General features: G+C 42.6%; 4 protein-coding genes across 4 annotated transcripts; all 4 read right to left on the bottom strand.

The window, feature by feature from the left end:
* Positions 1-540: 540 nt before the first annotated feature.
* On the bottom strand, positions 541-4,208 carry LOC121516805 (protocadherin alpha-C2-like). Its single transcript, XM_041798216.1, has 2 exons — positions 1,821-4,208; positions 541-552 (listed from the first exon to the last, which is right to left on the bottom strand). The coding sequence occupies exons 1-2, from the start codon at positions 4,206-4,208 to the stop codon at positions 541-543; spliced, it is 2,400 nt and encodes a 799-aa protein (XP_041654150.1).
* A 472-nt stretch (positions 4,209-4,680) lies between these two features.
* Positions 4,681-7,172, bottom strand: LOC121516804 (protocadherin alpha-C2-like). Its single transcript, XM_041798215.1, has one exon. It carries the CDS (start codon positions 7,123-7,125, stop codon positions 4,681-4,683), a length of 2,445 nt encoding a protein of 814 aa, XP_041654149.1. The 5' UTR covers positions 7,126-7,172.
* Positions 7,173-7,596: 424 nt separating this feature from the next.
* LOC121516803 (protocadherin alpha-C2-like) lies at positions 7,597-11,204 on the bottom strand. Its single transcript, XM_041798214.1, has 2 exons — positions 8,799-11,204; positions 7,597-7,614 (listed from the first exon to the last, which is right to left on the bottom strand). The coding sequence occupies exons 1-2, from the start codon at positions 11,202-11,204 to the stop codon at positions 7,597-7,599; spliced, it is 2,424 nt and encodes an 807-aa protein (XP_041654148.1).
* Positions 11,205-11,268: 64 nt separating this feature from the next.
* LOC121516802 (protocadherin alpha-C2-like) lies at positions 11,269-14,079 on the bottom strand. Its single transcript, XM_041798213.1, has 2 exons — positions 11,683-14,079; positions 11,269-11,280 (listed from the first exon to the last, which is right to left on the bottom strand). Exons 1-2 carry the CDS (start codon positions 14,065-14,067, stop codon positions 11,269-11,271), a joined length of 2,397 nt encoding a protein of 798 aa, XP_041654147.1. The 5' UTR covers positions 14,068-14,079.
* Positions 14,080-14,107: the final 28 nt, after the last annotated feature.

Raw genomic sequence — 14,107 nt, 5'->3', positions numbered from 1 at the left:
TCTATTTTAAAGAATTTAGATGTATAAACTTTGTATATTCAAATTACTCGTCCTTTTTCAATCACTACAACGCATTTGCCTTCAGAGCACTTAACCTCTTTTCTGACTTTTACGCACCAATTTTTGCGCTATTTCACAGACATAAATCAATTTCCATGCGTATTTCCTACATGTCAGTATAGATCGAAGTCATCCCGTCATTCAGTATAACCTCCGGTAATTCTGCTACATGCAGCAAATACAGATGCAGCATGACTGATCCTTACACGGATTGAAGTCTTGCCAAATCACTATCCCAAACTAAAACAGACACTAAAAAATACGAGAAAGTTCCTCTTAAACTGCATTAAATGTTAAATTTGATTATTTAGGCTGCCGTGTTAATGTCAGTTTTATTATTTGATAACTACAAGTATGAAGACTTTCTATATATCATGTTTCTGTGTTAAATGTTTTTGGAAAATTTAATGGACATTTAAAAAGTTTGGAAAAAATAGTGATTATTATTTGAACTATATAAAAAGGAACACAGTCACAATCTCAAGCGCTGCACTATGACAAAGACCCAAGTTTTGTGAAAGCAATGACTGGAGCGTCTATGTATGGCTGAACATAATAGATACATATTGAGTATATATGAGAGGTTTACATGGATAATTAAGGTTTTCTTTTAGCTTCAGGGTGGAGGATATTGAGTCCTGTTGGTTTTTATACAATATTTCTCACGGGATGTAAATATCGAGAGTAAGTATGCGTTGTTTTTGTCGTTGTGCTTGGCGACTTTTACGCACGACCATCCGTACACAAAAGTAATGCGAAACACAAAGAGGCCTAATTATTCGTTTGTGTAAATCCAATTATTGCTTTAGATCTTCACTTTCTACCCCATTTAGTATCAATGTGCCATCTATCAAACAAAACTTTTTTTTTTTTTTTTTTTTTTTTTTTAAGCATGATAACAGAAAGCGGAAAAACAAAAGTAGGCCTAATTGAATCTTAAGTTGTGGTAATAACCAAAGATTATAAAATAACATTTAAATATCATAAAATTATAAATCTCCAAAATTAAATTAAAAATTTCTGCATCTAAGATTGGTGTAGGTTTATCCATGTGTTAAAATAATTAATCAGATTATCACTGTTGAATAACCCCTGTATAGGTAGTTTTTTTTTTCCCGCCTGACATAGGTATTCTTTTTTTAGACTTGTTTTTACTAAAGATTTTAATTGAAATTTAGTTCTATTCCTGAATCTTAAGTACACTATGTGTAAGTTGTTTTTGTTTTTTGTTTTTGTTTTTTTTCTTTAGTTTGGAGGCTTTTACGCACGGCCGTCTGTGCGTAAAAGCAATGCAAAACACGATAAATCCTAAATGGTCGATTGTGAATAGCCAGCAACAGCCGGAGATCCACCCCTTAATCTGAATTAAATATCAAACTGTCCTAAATCATATGTGTACCTTTGTATGTTCAAAAAATTTGCAGAAACACGAATAACACAAAAAATAAAAGAGAAACATATTGATTATTCACCGAATAATTGATAGATTTAAACAGCGATAAGATTAAGGTCTGGATTGACTGTCATTTAATTAACGGATATCAGCCGGCAAGTTGATTCTAATTTTCTACTTGTTGAGGCGTGTTTACTTTAGGAGGTGAACATTAGGGCCCGAAATAAGTTTTTCTATTTCGTTTTTTGGTATTGTGATTCTTACGTTTTGACGTGGAAAAAATGATTATGACAACTGTTATCATTAAGGAGTGGAACTGATAATTATTCAGGAGGGTCAGAGCCATCAACAGATGTGTATCTCTTACCTGCAGAGTGGATGCTGCTGAGTCACTGGTGTCAGTGAGTCCTGTTCCTCTCGGGATGCTGGACACGATGTATCTGGAGCCCTTTGGCACAGGCTGTCTGACCACCAGCTTTCCTTTCCTGGTCTCTGCTAGAAACAGACTGTACCAGTAGGCATCGTTGGAGACCAGAGTGGAGTCTGCGATGGTGGAGTTCCTCTCACTGATCACACTGTTCCTGCAGGGAGGAGCCGCTTTGCTGGGCTTGCTTTTCTGACACTTGAGCACGATGGTGACCAAGATGGTGATGAGCAGGAGAAATGACACGGAGCCCAGACCGATGACCAGGTACAGGTTGAGGTCAGAGAAGATGTCGTATTCCAGAGGCACCTCAGTCATGTCAGAGTAGGCCTTGACAGCAGTCTCCACTGTGGCCAGCTTGATGGTGACTGTGGCAGACAGAGCCGGCTCCCCGTTGTCCTTGGCAACAACCACCAGTCTCTGGTGTCGCGGATCTCTGTAGCTGAACATCCTCATGGTCCGGATCTCTCCGTTGTACTGGTCCAGACTGAACAAGGTGGCGTCAGTCACCTGCAGGAACTGGTATGTGATCCGAGAGTTGTGCACAGAGTCTGTGTCCAAGGCGATCACCTTGGCAACCAGAGAGCCTTTGTCGGTGGACCTGGGGATCTTCTCCTCCACCACCGAGCCATGTGCACGCCACGGTGACACGATGACCGGAGCGTTGTCGTTCTGGTCTACGATGATGATGTGCACCGTGACGTTGCTGCTGAGTGGAGGAGAGCCAGAGTCTCTGGCCTCGATGTGGAAGAGAAAGTCCTTCTCGATCTCATAGTCAAACGTTTTGAGTGCGTAAAGATTTCCGTTCTCTGGGTTGATGGAGAACAGCATGGACATGGAAGTGTTGGCTATCTCCTTCTCGATGATGAAATAAACCAGATACTGGTTTTCATGGAGGTCAGGGTCAAAGGCAGTGAGCGAGCTGAGCAGGGCTCCAGGTGCGTTATTCTCCATGACACGTATAGTATAAAATGACTGAGGGAACTGTGGGACGTTGTCGTTGACATCCAGCAGCTCTAAGGTCATCGTCTCATTGTCAGATAAAGGAGGAGACCCTCTGTCTGTCACAGTGAAAGTGATGTCATATTCTGGAACCTTCTCACGGTCTAAGGGCTCTGACACCACTAATTCATAATAGTTATCAGAGGACTCCCTCAGTTTGAACGGCATGTTATCTGGGATATGAAGATCAACCACTCCATTGTCCCCTGAGTCTTTATCACTCACACTAACCACAGCTATCACTGTGTCTAACTCGATGTTTTCATTGACTGGACTCTGAAATGACTTAATCGATATTTCTGGGTGGTTGTCATTCATGTCTTCCACCAGAATCTTTATGGTACATTGTCCTGACAAACTGTTGGCTCCTTTATCTGTAGCTATCACTTCCATGTCATAAATCTTGAAATCCTCATAATTCAGCATGCCTTTAACAGTGATTTCACCAGTGGATGGATTCAGATGAAATGTTTCTTGTGTTTTCTCTGATGTATATAAACTGTATGAGTATGTAACATCAGAGTTTGATCCCTCGTCTAAATCTGTGGCATTCAAATGAATGACAAGACTCCCTATGGGTGAATTTTCCATTATTTTTACATTATAATTAACTTTGTCAAATGTAGGTGCATTGTCATTCGTGTCTAAAACACGAACAATAACACTCGCAGTTCCAGACCGAGCAGGTGTTCCTCCATCTACAGCTGTGAGAATTAAATTATGGACAGCCTGCTGCTCTCGATCTAATGCTCTTTTTAATATCAAATCGGCAAACTTTGACCCATCTCTCCCAGTTTGAATTTCGATAGTAAAATGTTCAGTTTCACTTATGAAATAAGTTTTAACTGTATTGCTTCCAACATCCGGGTCAACGGCGTTGCTTAAGGAGAATCTCTCCCCCGTTGGTGTTGACTCAGATATGTCTAGATGTATGGCATCTCTTCGAAATTGTGGGGCGTTGTCGTTGATGTCCAAAATTTCCAGCTCGATGTTAAAAATTCGTAAAGGATTTTCAAGAGTTACTTCCATTTTCAAATAGCATTGTGTCAGCGTTTTTGTGCATAGAAATTCTCTGTCTATTTTCTCTACAACATAGAGTTCGCCAGTCTCTTTGTTCACATCCAAATATTTTTTGTTGGCAATTAGATCAAGACGCATTTTTCTCCGATTCAGTGTTTTCACATCCAAGCTCAGATCGGCAGCAAGATTTGCAACAACTGATCCTTCTTTCATTTCTTCGGGTATCGAGTAATGTGTCACTGAACAGTTTACAGGAAAAACGAATGAAAAGGCAATCACAAGCGCCACGTACCTCTTAAGAGACCGCATTGTTAACTCGGTCCGCGTCATTGTTCTATTAATCACGGCTGAAGCAGGTCAATTTCAGCAAAATGTGCCGAATGGAGTACACCTTTTCTGCTTTGATATCAATCCAATCGTTTGTTGAAAAATAAAAACATGAATCCGTCAATGTATGCTCGCGGAAACGGGGGGCACCGATTTATCGAGGGGTTCAGCACCATGGAGCTGTTCTGCTGTATGTTGCCCGTCTTCAAACGACTCCCTGTCATGGCGGCCACAAATGGCTATTTTTTAAGTGAACAGCGCCGCGCTTTGAATAGTGAAGGATAATGTATCCATCTACAAGTGAAAACTGAAATCCTGTTGTTTAATGTCTTTTAAACTATCAATGCTAATGAAAGAGTTTTTGAAAACTTTGGAGGACCCCCCACAAAACTGCTTTTTGATTAAAACATTTTCAAAATGATCTCCGAACCTGAAGTGCAGATGAAAATGGACACTAGAACATGAGAAGAAATTCTATCTGTTCTCTTACCTGCAGAGTGGATGCTGCTGAGTCACTGGTGTCAGTGAGTCCTGTTCCTCTCGGGATGCTGGACACGATGTATCTGGAGCCCTTTGGCACAGGCTGTCTGACCACCAGCTTTCCTTTCCTGGTCTCTGCTAGAAACAGACTGTACCAGTAGGCATCGTTGGAGACCAGAGTGGAGTCTGCGATGGTGGAGTTCCTCTCACTGATCACACTGTTCCTGCAGGGAGGAGCCGCTTTGCTGGGCTTGCTTTTCTGACACTTGAGCACGATGGTGACCAAGATGGTGATGAGCAGGAGAAATGACACGGAGCCCAGACCGATGACCAGGTACAGGTTGAGGTCAGAGAAGATGTCGTATTCCAGAGGCACCTCAGTCATGTCAGAGTAGGCCTTGACAGCAGTCTCCACTGTGGCCAGCTTGATGGTGACTGTGGCAGACAGAGCCGGCTCCCCGTTGTCCTTGGCAACAACCACCAGTCTCTGGTGTCGCGGATCTCTGTAGCTGAACATCCTCATGGTCCGGATCTCTCCGTTGTACTGGTCCAGACTGAACAAGGTGGCGTCAGTCACCTGCAGGAACTGGTATGTGATCCGAGAGTTGTGCACAGAGTCTGTGTCCAAGGCGATCACCTTGGCAACCAGAGAGCCTTTGTCAGTGGACCTGGGGATCTTCTCCTCCACCACCGAGCCATGCGCACGCCACGGTGACACGATGACCGGAGCGTTGTCGTTCTGGTCCACGATGATGATGTGCACCGTGACGTTGCTGCTGAGTGGAGGAGAGCCAGAGTCTCTGGCCTCGATGTGGAAGAGAAAGTCCTTCTCGATCTCATAGTCAAACGTTTTGAGTGCGTAAAGATTTCCGTTCTCTGGGTTGATGGAGAACAGCATGGACATGGAAGTGTTGGCTATCTCCTTCTCGATGATGAAATAAACCAGATACTGGTTTTCATGGAGGTCAGGGTCAAAGGCAGTGAGCGAGCTGAGCAGGGCTCCAGGTGCGTTATTCTCCATGACACGTATAGTATAAAATGACTGAGGGAACTGTGGGACGTTGTCGTTGACATCCAGCAGCTCTAAGGTCATCGTCTCATTGTCAGATAAAGGAGGAGACCCTCTGTCTGTCACAGTGAAAGTGATGTCATATTCTGGAACCTTCTCACGGTCTAAGGGCTCTGACACCACTAATTCATAATAGTTATCAGAGGACTCCCTCAGTTTGAACGGCATGTTATCTGGGATATGAAGATCAACCACTCCATTGTCCCCTGAGTCTTTATCACTCACACTAACCACAGCTATCACTGTGTCTAACTCGATGTTTTCATTGACTGGACTCTGAAATGACTTAATCGATATTTCTGGGTGGTTGTCATTCATGTCTTCCACCAGAATCTTTATGGTACATTGTCCTGACAAACTGTTGGCTCCTTTATCTGTAGCTATCACTTCCATGTCATAAATCTTGAAATCCTCATAATTCAGCATGCCTTTAACAGTGATTTCACCAGTGGATGGATTCAGATGAAATGTTTCTTGTGTTTTCTCTGATGTATATAAACTGTATGAGTATGTAACATCAGAGTTTGATCCCTCGTCTAAATCTGTGGCATTCAGATGAATGACAAGACTCCCTATGGGAGAATTTTCCATTATTTTTACATTATAATTAACTTTGTCAAATGTAGGTGCATTGTCATTCGTGTCTAAAACACGAACAATAACACTCGCAGTTCCAGACCGAGCAGGTGTTCCTCCATCTACAGCTGTGAGAATTAAATTGTGGACAGCCTGCTGCTCTCGATCTAATGCTCTTTTTAATATCAGTTCTGCAAATTTTGACCCATCTCTTCCGGTTTGCACTTCAATATTAAAATGTTCACTCTCACTCAGATGATATGTTTTGACTGAATTGCTTCCAACATCAGGATCCACTGCATTACTGAGAGAGAATCTCTCTCCTTTTGGCGTTGACTCAGATATATCTAAATAGATGACGTCCCTGCGAAATTGTGGGGCGTTGTCGTTCATATCTAAAATCTCTACCTCAATGTTAAAAATCCGCACTGGATTTTCGAGGATTACCTCCAGCTTTAGATAGCAAGATGCTGATGACTTTGTTGTACAAATATGTTCCCTGTCAATCTTCTCCACAACATACAGTTCTCCAGTCTCTTTGTTCACATCCAGATATTTCTTGTTTGCAATGATGTCGAGTCTCATCTTCCTCTGATTCAGTGTTCTGACGTCCAAACTCAGATCGGTGGCAAGATTTGCAACTACTGATCCTTCTTTCATTTCCTCGGGTATTGAATAATGAGTTACAGAAGACGATGTGATGCCAACGAAGGAAAAAAGAAAGACGAGAAACACGTACCTTTGGACAGGCTCCATTGTTACAGGGTGCCCCATTGTTGTGCCCGCGTTTTGCACTCTAACGGATATTAGAAGGGGTTCTGATCCAGAACATGTTCACAAATATTTAATTCCAGGATTTTTTCGATAATCGGAAGCACGACGGTGATTCGGAATGGAGTTTCAGCACCACGGAGCTGTCCGGTCGTTTCACAATGAGCACTGCTGAGAACTACTAGATGTCATGACGTACATGGGCAGGCTTTTTATTTAACAAACAGCGCCTCCTTTTGATATCTCAGCCATGATGTGTAAGAAGTAGATATAATATCGATTAAAATATTGAGTCACCATTTCCAACTGGTACATAAATCCTCTTCGTTGTTACCATGAAACTAAGTAGGAACGACCTGTTGTTAATAATGAGTTAATGGGTCGATCGTGAATGACTCATTGTCAAATTTCGTCCAGTATTTAATGATTACTTAATTGATATTCACTGGTGCATAAAGTAAACAACATTTTTGCTCATTTGCTACGGAAAGGCTGGGGAATTAACAACTTGTTAGTCATTCGTCCACACCAAGACGGTAAGTTTACGCATCAACAAATTTCACACGGTAGCCCATGATTGCTTAGTAGAGAAAGGCTGCTACATTGTGTGTTAATTAACTACTCTGTGTATCATCACATCCGTGTGATGGTCTTTTACACCATGTAAAGTTTTGTTTTGTTTTGGGTTTTTTTTTTTTTTTTTCTGATTAGTCGCAATGCAGTAAAAGACAGATATTCCAATAGTTATTACACAGTTCAAAATGACACATTTTCCCTTTTAACCCAACCATCAATTTAGTGCAGTGGAGTGTTATAATATGTGGTTACTCAGTTCTGAATCATTGATTGATAATTACTCAGGGTCTTATTTGACACGTTTTAAGATTAATTATATGTTGTGGAATTTCTCTTTTATGCCTGCAGCATGGGTTAGAAGCCCAAATCAAATTTCTCACTCTATGGGACTCTTATCTTATCTTATCCTGTCTTGTGTATATGGCCATTATATACCTGTTTATTGTCCCCTAAATTAAAATAGGCACCATAATGAGTTATTATTCGATACTGGGTTTATACTTTTAGAACATGGTATTAATTTATGTTCTGATCCAGTCACGTATACGGCAGGAGTCACAACTGTGTATTTTTCAGTTAGAGTGTTGCACCAAGCCACTTGAACAGAAAAATAAATAATTCAGTATGGAGTAACTATATGTTATGTGCAATTTTCATCAGCTAATATATGGGTGATAAAAGATTTTTTTTCTTATGTTTTGTGTTGTTTTTTTAGTATACGTAAGCACATGTTAGAAATCATTAAAATAAACTGCACTGAGTAAAGGATCATCAAAACATTTGCAAATATATGAACATCAGATCTTAAACTCATTCTATATTAAATAATCATCAGCTACTTCTTAACATCTGATGAGAAATTACATTTCCTCTTTCTTCCCATTAACTGATGATAAACAGTAACTCATCACTCTGCATAGAGACGGATGAAAATGTTGTGTGCCTTATTGTAAAGTCATACATTTTTCTAATTTTGAATTCTCACTGCGAGGGGTCAGTTTCATGATAAGATATGAAGTTTTTTACTTCTGTTATGGAACATTAAAGATTTAATATATTGCCATTTTTGTCTGATTACAACATGCATTTTGGTCCCTTACCTGCAGAGTGGATGCTGCTGAGTCACTGGTGTCAGTGAGTCCTGTTCCTCTCGGGATGCTGGACACGATGTATCTGGAGCCCTTTGGCACAGGCTGTCTGACCACCAGCTTTCCTTTCCTGGTCTCTGCTAGAAACAGACTGTACCAGTAGGCATCGTTGGAGACCAGAGTGGAGTCTGCGATGGTGGAGTTCCTCTCACTGATCACACTGTTCCTGCAGGGAGGAGCCGCTTTGCTGGGCTTGCTTTTCTGACACTTGAGCACGATGGTGACCAAGATGGTGATGAGCAGGAGAAATGACACGGAGCCCAGACCGATGACCAGGTACAGGTTGAGGTCAGAGAAGATGTCGTATTCCAGAGGCACCTCAGTCATGTCAGAGTAGGCCTTCACAGCAGTCTCCACTGTGGCCAGCTTGATGGTGACTGTGGCAGACAGAGCCGGCTCCCCATTGTCCTTGGCAACAACCACTAGTCTCTGGTGTCGCGGATCTCTGTAGCTGAACATCCTCATGGTCCGGATCTCTCCGTTGTACTGGTCCAGACTGAACAAGGTGGCGTCAGTCACCTGCAGGAACTGGTATGTGATCCGAGAGTTGTGCACAGAGTCTGTGTCCAAGGCGATCACCTTGGCAACCAGAGAGCCTTTGTCGGTGGACCTGGGGATCTTCTCCTCCACCACCGAGCCATGCACACGCCACGGTGACACGATGACAGGAGCATTGTCGTTCTGGTCCACGATGATGATGTGCACCGTGACGTTGCTGCTGAGTGGAGGAGAGCCAGAGTCTCTGGCCTCGATGTGGAAGAGAAAGTCCTTCTCGATCTCATAGTCAAACGTTTTGAGTGCGTAAAGATTTCCGTTCTCTGGGTTGATGGAGAACAGCATGGACATGGAGGTGTTGGCTATCTCCTTCTCGATGATGAAATAAACCAGATACTGGTTTTCATGGAGGTCAGGGTCAAAGGCAGTGAGCGAGCTGAGCAGGGCTCCAGGTGCGTTATTCTCCATGACACGTATAGTATAAAATGACTGAGGGAACTGTGGGACGTTGTCGTTGACATCCAGCAGCTCTAAGGTCATCGTCTCATTGTCAGATAAAGGAGGAGACCCTCTGTCTGTCACAGTGAAAGTGATGTCATATTCTGGAACCTTCTCACGGTCTAAGGGCTCTGACACCACTAATTCATAATAGTTATCAGAGGACTCCCTCAGTTTGAACGGCATGTTATCTGGGATATGAAGATCAACCACTCCATTGTCCCCTGAGTCTTTATCACTCACACTAACCACAGCTATCACTGTGTCTAACTCGATGTTTTCATTGACTGGACTCTGGAATGACTTAATCGATATTTCTGGGTGGTTGTCATTCATGTCTTCCACCAGAATCTTTATGGTACATTGTCCTGACAAACTGTTGGCTCCTTTGTCTGTAGCTATCACTTCCATGTCATAAATCTTGAAATCCTCATAATTCAGCATGCCTTTAACAGTAATTTCACCAGTGGATGGATTCAGGTGAAATGTTTCTTGTGTTTTCTCTGATGTATATAAACTGTATGAGTATGTTACATCAGAATTTGATCCCTCATCTAAATCTGTGGCATTCAGATGAATGACAAGACTCCCTATGGGAGAATTTTCCATTATTTTCAAGTTGTAATTCACTTTGTCAAATGTAGGTGCATTGTCATTTGTGTCTAAAACACGAACAATAACACTCGCAGTTCCAGACCGAGCAGGTGTTCCTCCATCTACAGCTGTGAGAATTAAATTATGGACAGCCTGCTGCTCTCGATCCAGAGTTTTTTTCAAGATTAATTCTGCAAATTTTGATCCATCTCTTCCGGTTTGTACTTCAATATCAAAATGTTGACTTTCACTCAGATGGTATGTTTTGACCGAATTTGTTCCGATATCAGGATCCACTGCATTACTGAGAGAGAATCTCTCTCCTTTTGGTGTAGCTTCTGATATGTCTAAGTGAATAGCATCTCGTCGAAATTGTGGGGCGTTGTCGTTCATATCTAGAATTTCCACTTCTATGTTAAAGATTCGGAGTGGATTTTCGAGTATGACCTCAAGCTTTAAATAACAGGCCGACGACTTTGAAGGGCACAAGTGCTCTCTGTCAATCTTCTCCACAACATACAGTTCTCCAGTCTCTTTGTTCACATCCAGATATTTCTTATTTGAAATGATGTCGAGTCTCACTTTCCGCTGATTCAGTGTTCTCACATCCAAACTCAGATCGGTGGCAAGATTTGCAACGACTGACCCTTCTTTCATTTCCTCGTGTATTGAATAATGAGTCACTGAAGACGAGATGTTACGAAGGAAAGAAAGAAGAAAAACAAGCAGCACGTACCTTTGGACAGGCTCCATTGTTACAATGAGTCCCATTGTTGTGTGCGCGTGTGCACCGTTTATATCGATTTAACTGACATTCCCGACTACCTGATTTATATCAGGTATTTGTCTGATGCAAAACACGTTCGCAACGTACTCATTCGGAGAGTTCTTTGTCGGTAAAATATCAACCGCCCGTTTTCATTGGATTTCAGCACCACGGAGCTGTCCGGTTGTTTCACAATGTGCAATGGTGAGAACTGCTCACTGTCATGGCGTTCATGGGCAGGTTTCTAAGTTACAAAACAGCGCCACCTTTTGCATCTTCAACGAAATCTGTCCATTAACTAATTTTAAATATTTGGATTTTTGATATACTTCTCGCAATGTTTTACTTTTCTTGAGATTGTGGAAGGCATTGGTTAGATAAATAAAAGCCTAAATCTTCAAAATAGCATTGGAGGAGATAGAAATTCACCTTCTTTAAATAAGAAAAAGATGGGAAAAAAGTGTATGTATTTTGGTCCCTTACCTGCAGAGTGGATGCTGCTGAGTCACTGGTGTCAGTGAGTCCTGTTCCTCTCGGGATGCTGGACACGATGTATCTGGAGCCCTTTGGCACAGGCTGTCTGACCACCAGCTTTCCTTTCCTGGTCTCTGCTAGAAACAGACTGTACCAGTAGGCATCGTTGGAGACCAGAGTGGAGTCTGCGATGGTGGAGTTCCTCTCACTGATCACACTGTTCCTGCAGGGAGGAGCCGCTTTGCTGGGCTTGCTTTTCTGACACTTGAGCACGATGGTGACCAAGATGGTGATGAGCAGGAGAAATGACACGGAGCCCAGACCGATGACCAGGTACAGGTTGAGGTCAGAGAAGATGTCGTACTCCAGAGGCACCTCAGTCATGTCAGAGTAGGCCTTTACAGCAGTCTCCACTGTGGCCAGCTTGATGGTGACTGTGGCAGACAGAGCGGGCTCCCCGTTGTCCTTGGCAACAACCACCAGTCTCTGGTGTCGCGGATCTCTGTAGCTGAACATCCTCATGGTCCGGATCTCTCCGTTGTACTGGTCCAGACTGAACAAGGTGGCGTCAGTCACCTGCAGGAACTGGTATGTGATCCGAGAGTTGTGCACTGAATCTGTGTCCAAGGCGATCACCTTGGCAACCAGAGAGCCTTTGTCAGTGGACCTGGGGATCTTCTCCTCCACCACCGAGCCATGCGCACGCCATGGTGACACGATGACAGGAGCATTGTCGTTCTGGTCCACGATGATGATGTGCACCGTGACGTTGCTGCTGAGTGGAGGAGAGCCAGAGTCTCTGGCCTCGATGTGGAAGAGAAAGTCCTTCTCGATCTCATAGTCAAACGTTTTGAGTGCGTAAAGATTTCCGTTCTCTGGGTTGATGGAGAACAGCATGGACATGGAAGTGTTGGCTATCTCCTTCTCGATGATGAAATAAACCAGATACTGGTTTTCATGGAGGTCAGGGTCAAAGGCAGTGAGAGAGCTGAGCAGGGCTCCAGGTGCGTTATTCTCCATGACACGTATAGTATAAAATGACTGAGGGAACTGTGGGACGTTGTCGTTGACATCCAGCAGCTCTAAGGTCATCGTCTCATTGTCAGATAAAGGAGGAGACCCTCTGTCTGTCACAGTGAAAGTGATGTCATATTCTGGAACCTTCTCACGGTCTAAGGGCTCTGACACCACTAATTCATAATAGTTATCAGAGGACTCCCTCAGTTTGAACGGCATGTTATCTGGGATATGAAGATCAACCACTCCATTGTCCCCTGAGTCTTTATCACTCACACTCACCACAGCTATCACTGTGTCTAACTCGATGTTTTCATTGACTGGACTCTGGAATGACTTAATCGATATTTCTGGGTGGTTGTCATTCATGTCTTCCACCAGAATCTTTATGGTACATTGTCCTGACAAACTGTTGGCTCCTTTATCTGTAGCTATCACTTCCATGTCATAAATCTTGAAATCCTCATAATTCAGCATGCCCTTAACAGTGATTTCACCAGTGGATGGATTCAGGTGAAATGTTTCTTGTGTTTTCTCTGATGTATATAAACTGTATGAGTATGAAACATCAGAATTTGATCCCTCGTCTAAATCTGTGGCATTCAGATGAATGACAAGGCTCCCTATGGGAGAATTTTCCATTATTTTTACATTATAATTTACTTTGTCAAATGTAGGAGCATTGTCATTTGTGTCCAAAACACGAACAATAACACTCGCAGTTCCAGACCGAGCAGGTGTTCCTCCATCTACAGCTGTGAGAATTAAATTATGGACAGCCTTCTGCTCTCGATCTAGGGCCTTTTTTAATATCAGTTCAGCAAATTTTGATCCCTCTCTCCCTGTTTGAACCTCTATGTTAAAATGCTCACTTTCACTCAGATGATATGTTTTGACCGAATTGCTTCCAACATCAGGATCCACTGCATTACTGAGAGAGAATCTCTCTCCTTTTGGCGTTGACTCAGATATATCTAAATGGATGGCGTCTCGTCGAAATTGTGGGGCGTTGTCGTTCATATCTAAAATTTCTATTTCTATATTGAATATTCTCAGTGGATTTTCTAGTATCACCTCCAGTCTGAGAAAGCAAGAAGATTTGGCAGGGCAAATGTATTCTCTGTCAATCTTCTCAACGATATACAGTTCTCCAGTCTCTTTGTTCACATCCAGATATTTCTTGTTTGAAATTATGTCGAGTCTCATCTTCCGCTGATTCAGTGTTTTCACATCCAAACTCAGATCGGTGGCAAGATTTGCAACGACTGATCCTTCTTTCATTTCCTCGGGTATTGAATAATGAGTCACAGACGACGAGATGTTACCAATGAAGGAAAAAAGAACAACAAACAGCACGTACCTTTGGACAGGCTCCATTGTTAAAACGTGCCCTATTGTTGTGTTCTCGTGGACCGCA

Source organism: Cheilinus undulatus, linkage group 10 (assembly GCF_018320785.1).
Source record: "Cheilinus undulatus linkage group 10, ASM1832078v1, whole genome shotgun sequence".
NCBI lineage: Eukaryota > Metazoa > Chordata > Actinopteri > Labriformes > Labridae > Cheilinus > Cheilinus undulatus.
The sequence above is the reverse complement of the archived record's forward strand: the minus strand, read 5'-3'. Positions and strand labels throughout refer to the sequence as shown.

Coding starts and splice junctions, on each gene's coding strand:
- LOC121516805 (XM_041798216.1), bottom strand. CDS start 4,208: ATGCGGTCTCTTAAGAGGTACGTGGCGCTTGTGATTGCCTTTTCATTC.
- LOC121516804 (XM_041798215.1), bottom strand. CDS start 7,125: ATGGGGCACCCTGTAACAATGGAGCCTGTCCAAAGGTACGTGTTTCTC.
- LOC121516803 (XM_041798214.1), bottom strand. CDS start 11,204: ATGGGACTCATTGTAACAATGGAGCCTGTCCAAAGGTACGTGCTGCTT.
- LOC121516802 (XM_041798213.1), bottom strand. CDS start 14,067: ATGGAGCCTGTCCAAAGGTACGTGCTGTTTGTTGTTCTTTTTTCCTTC.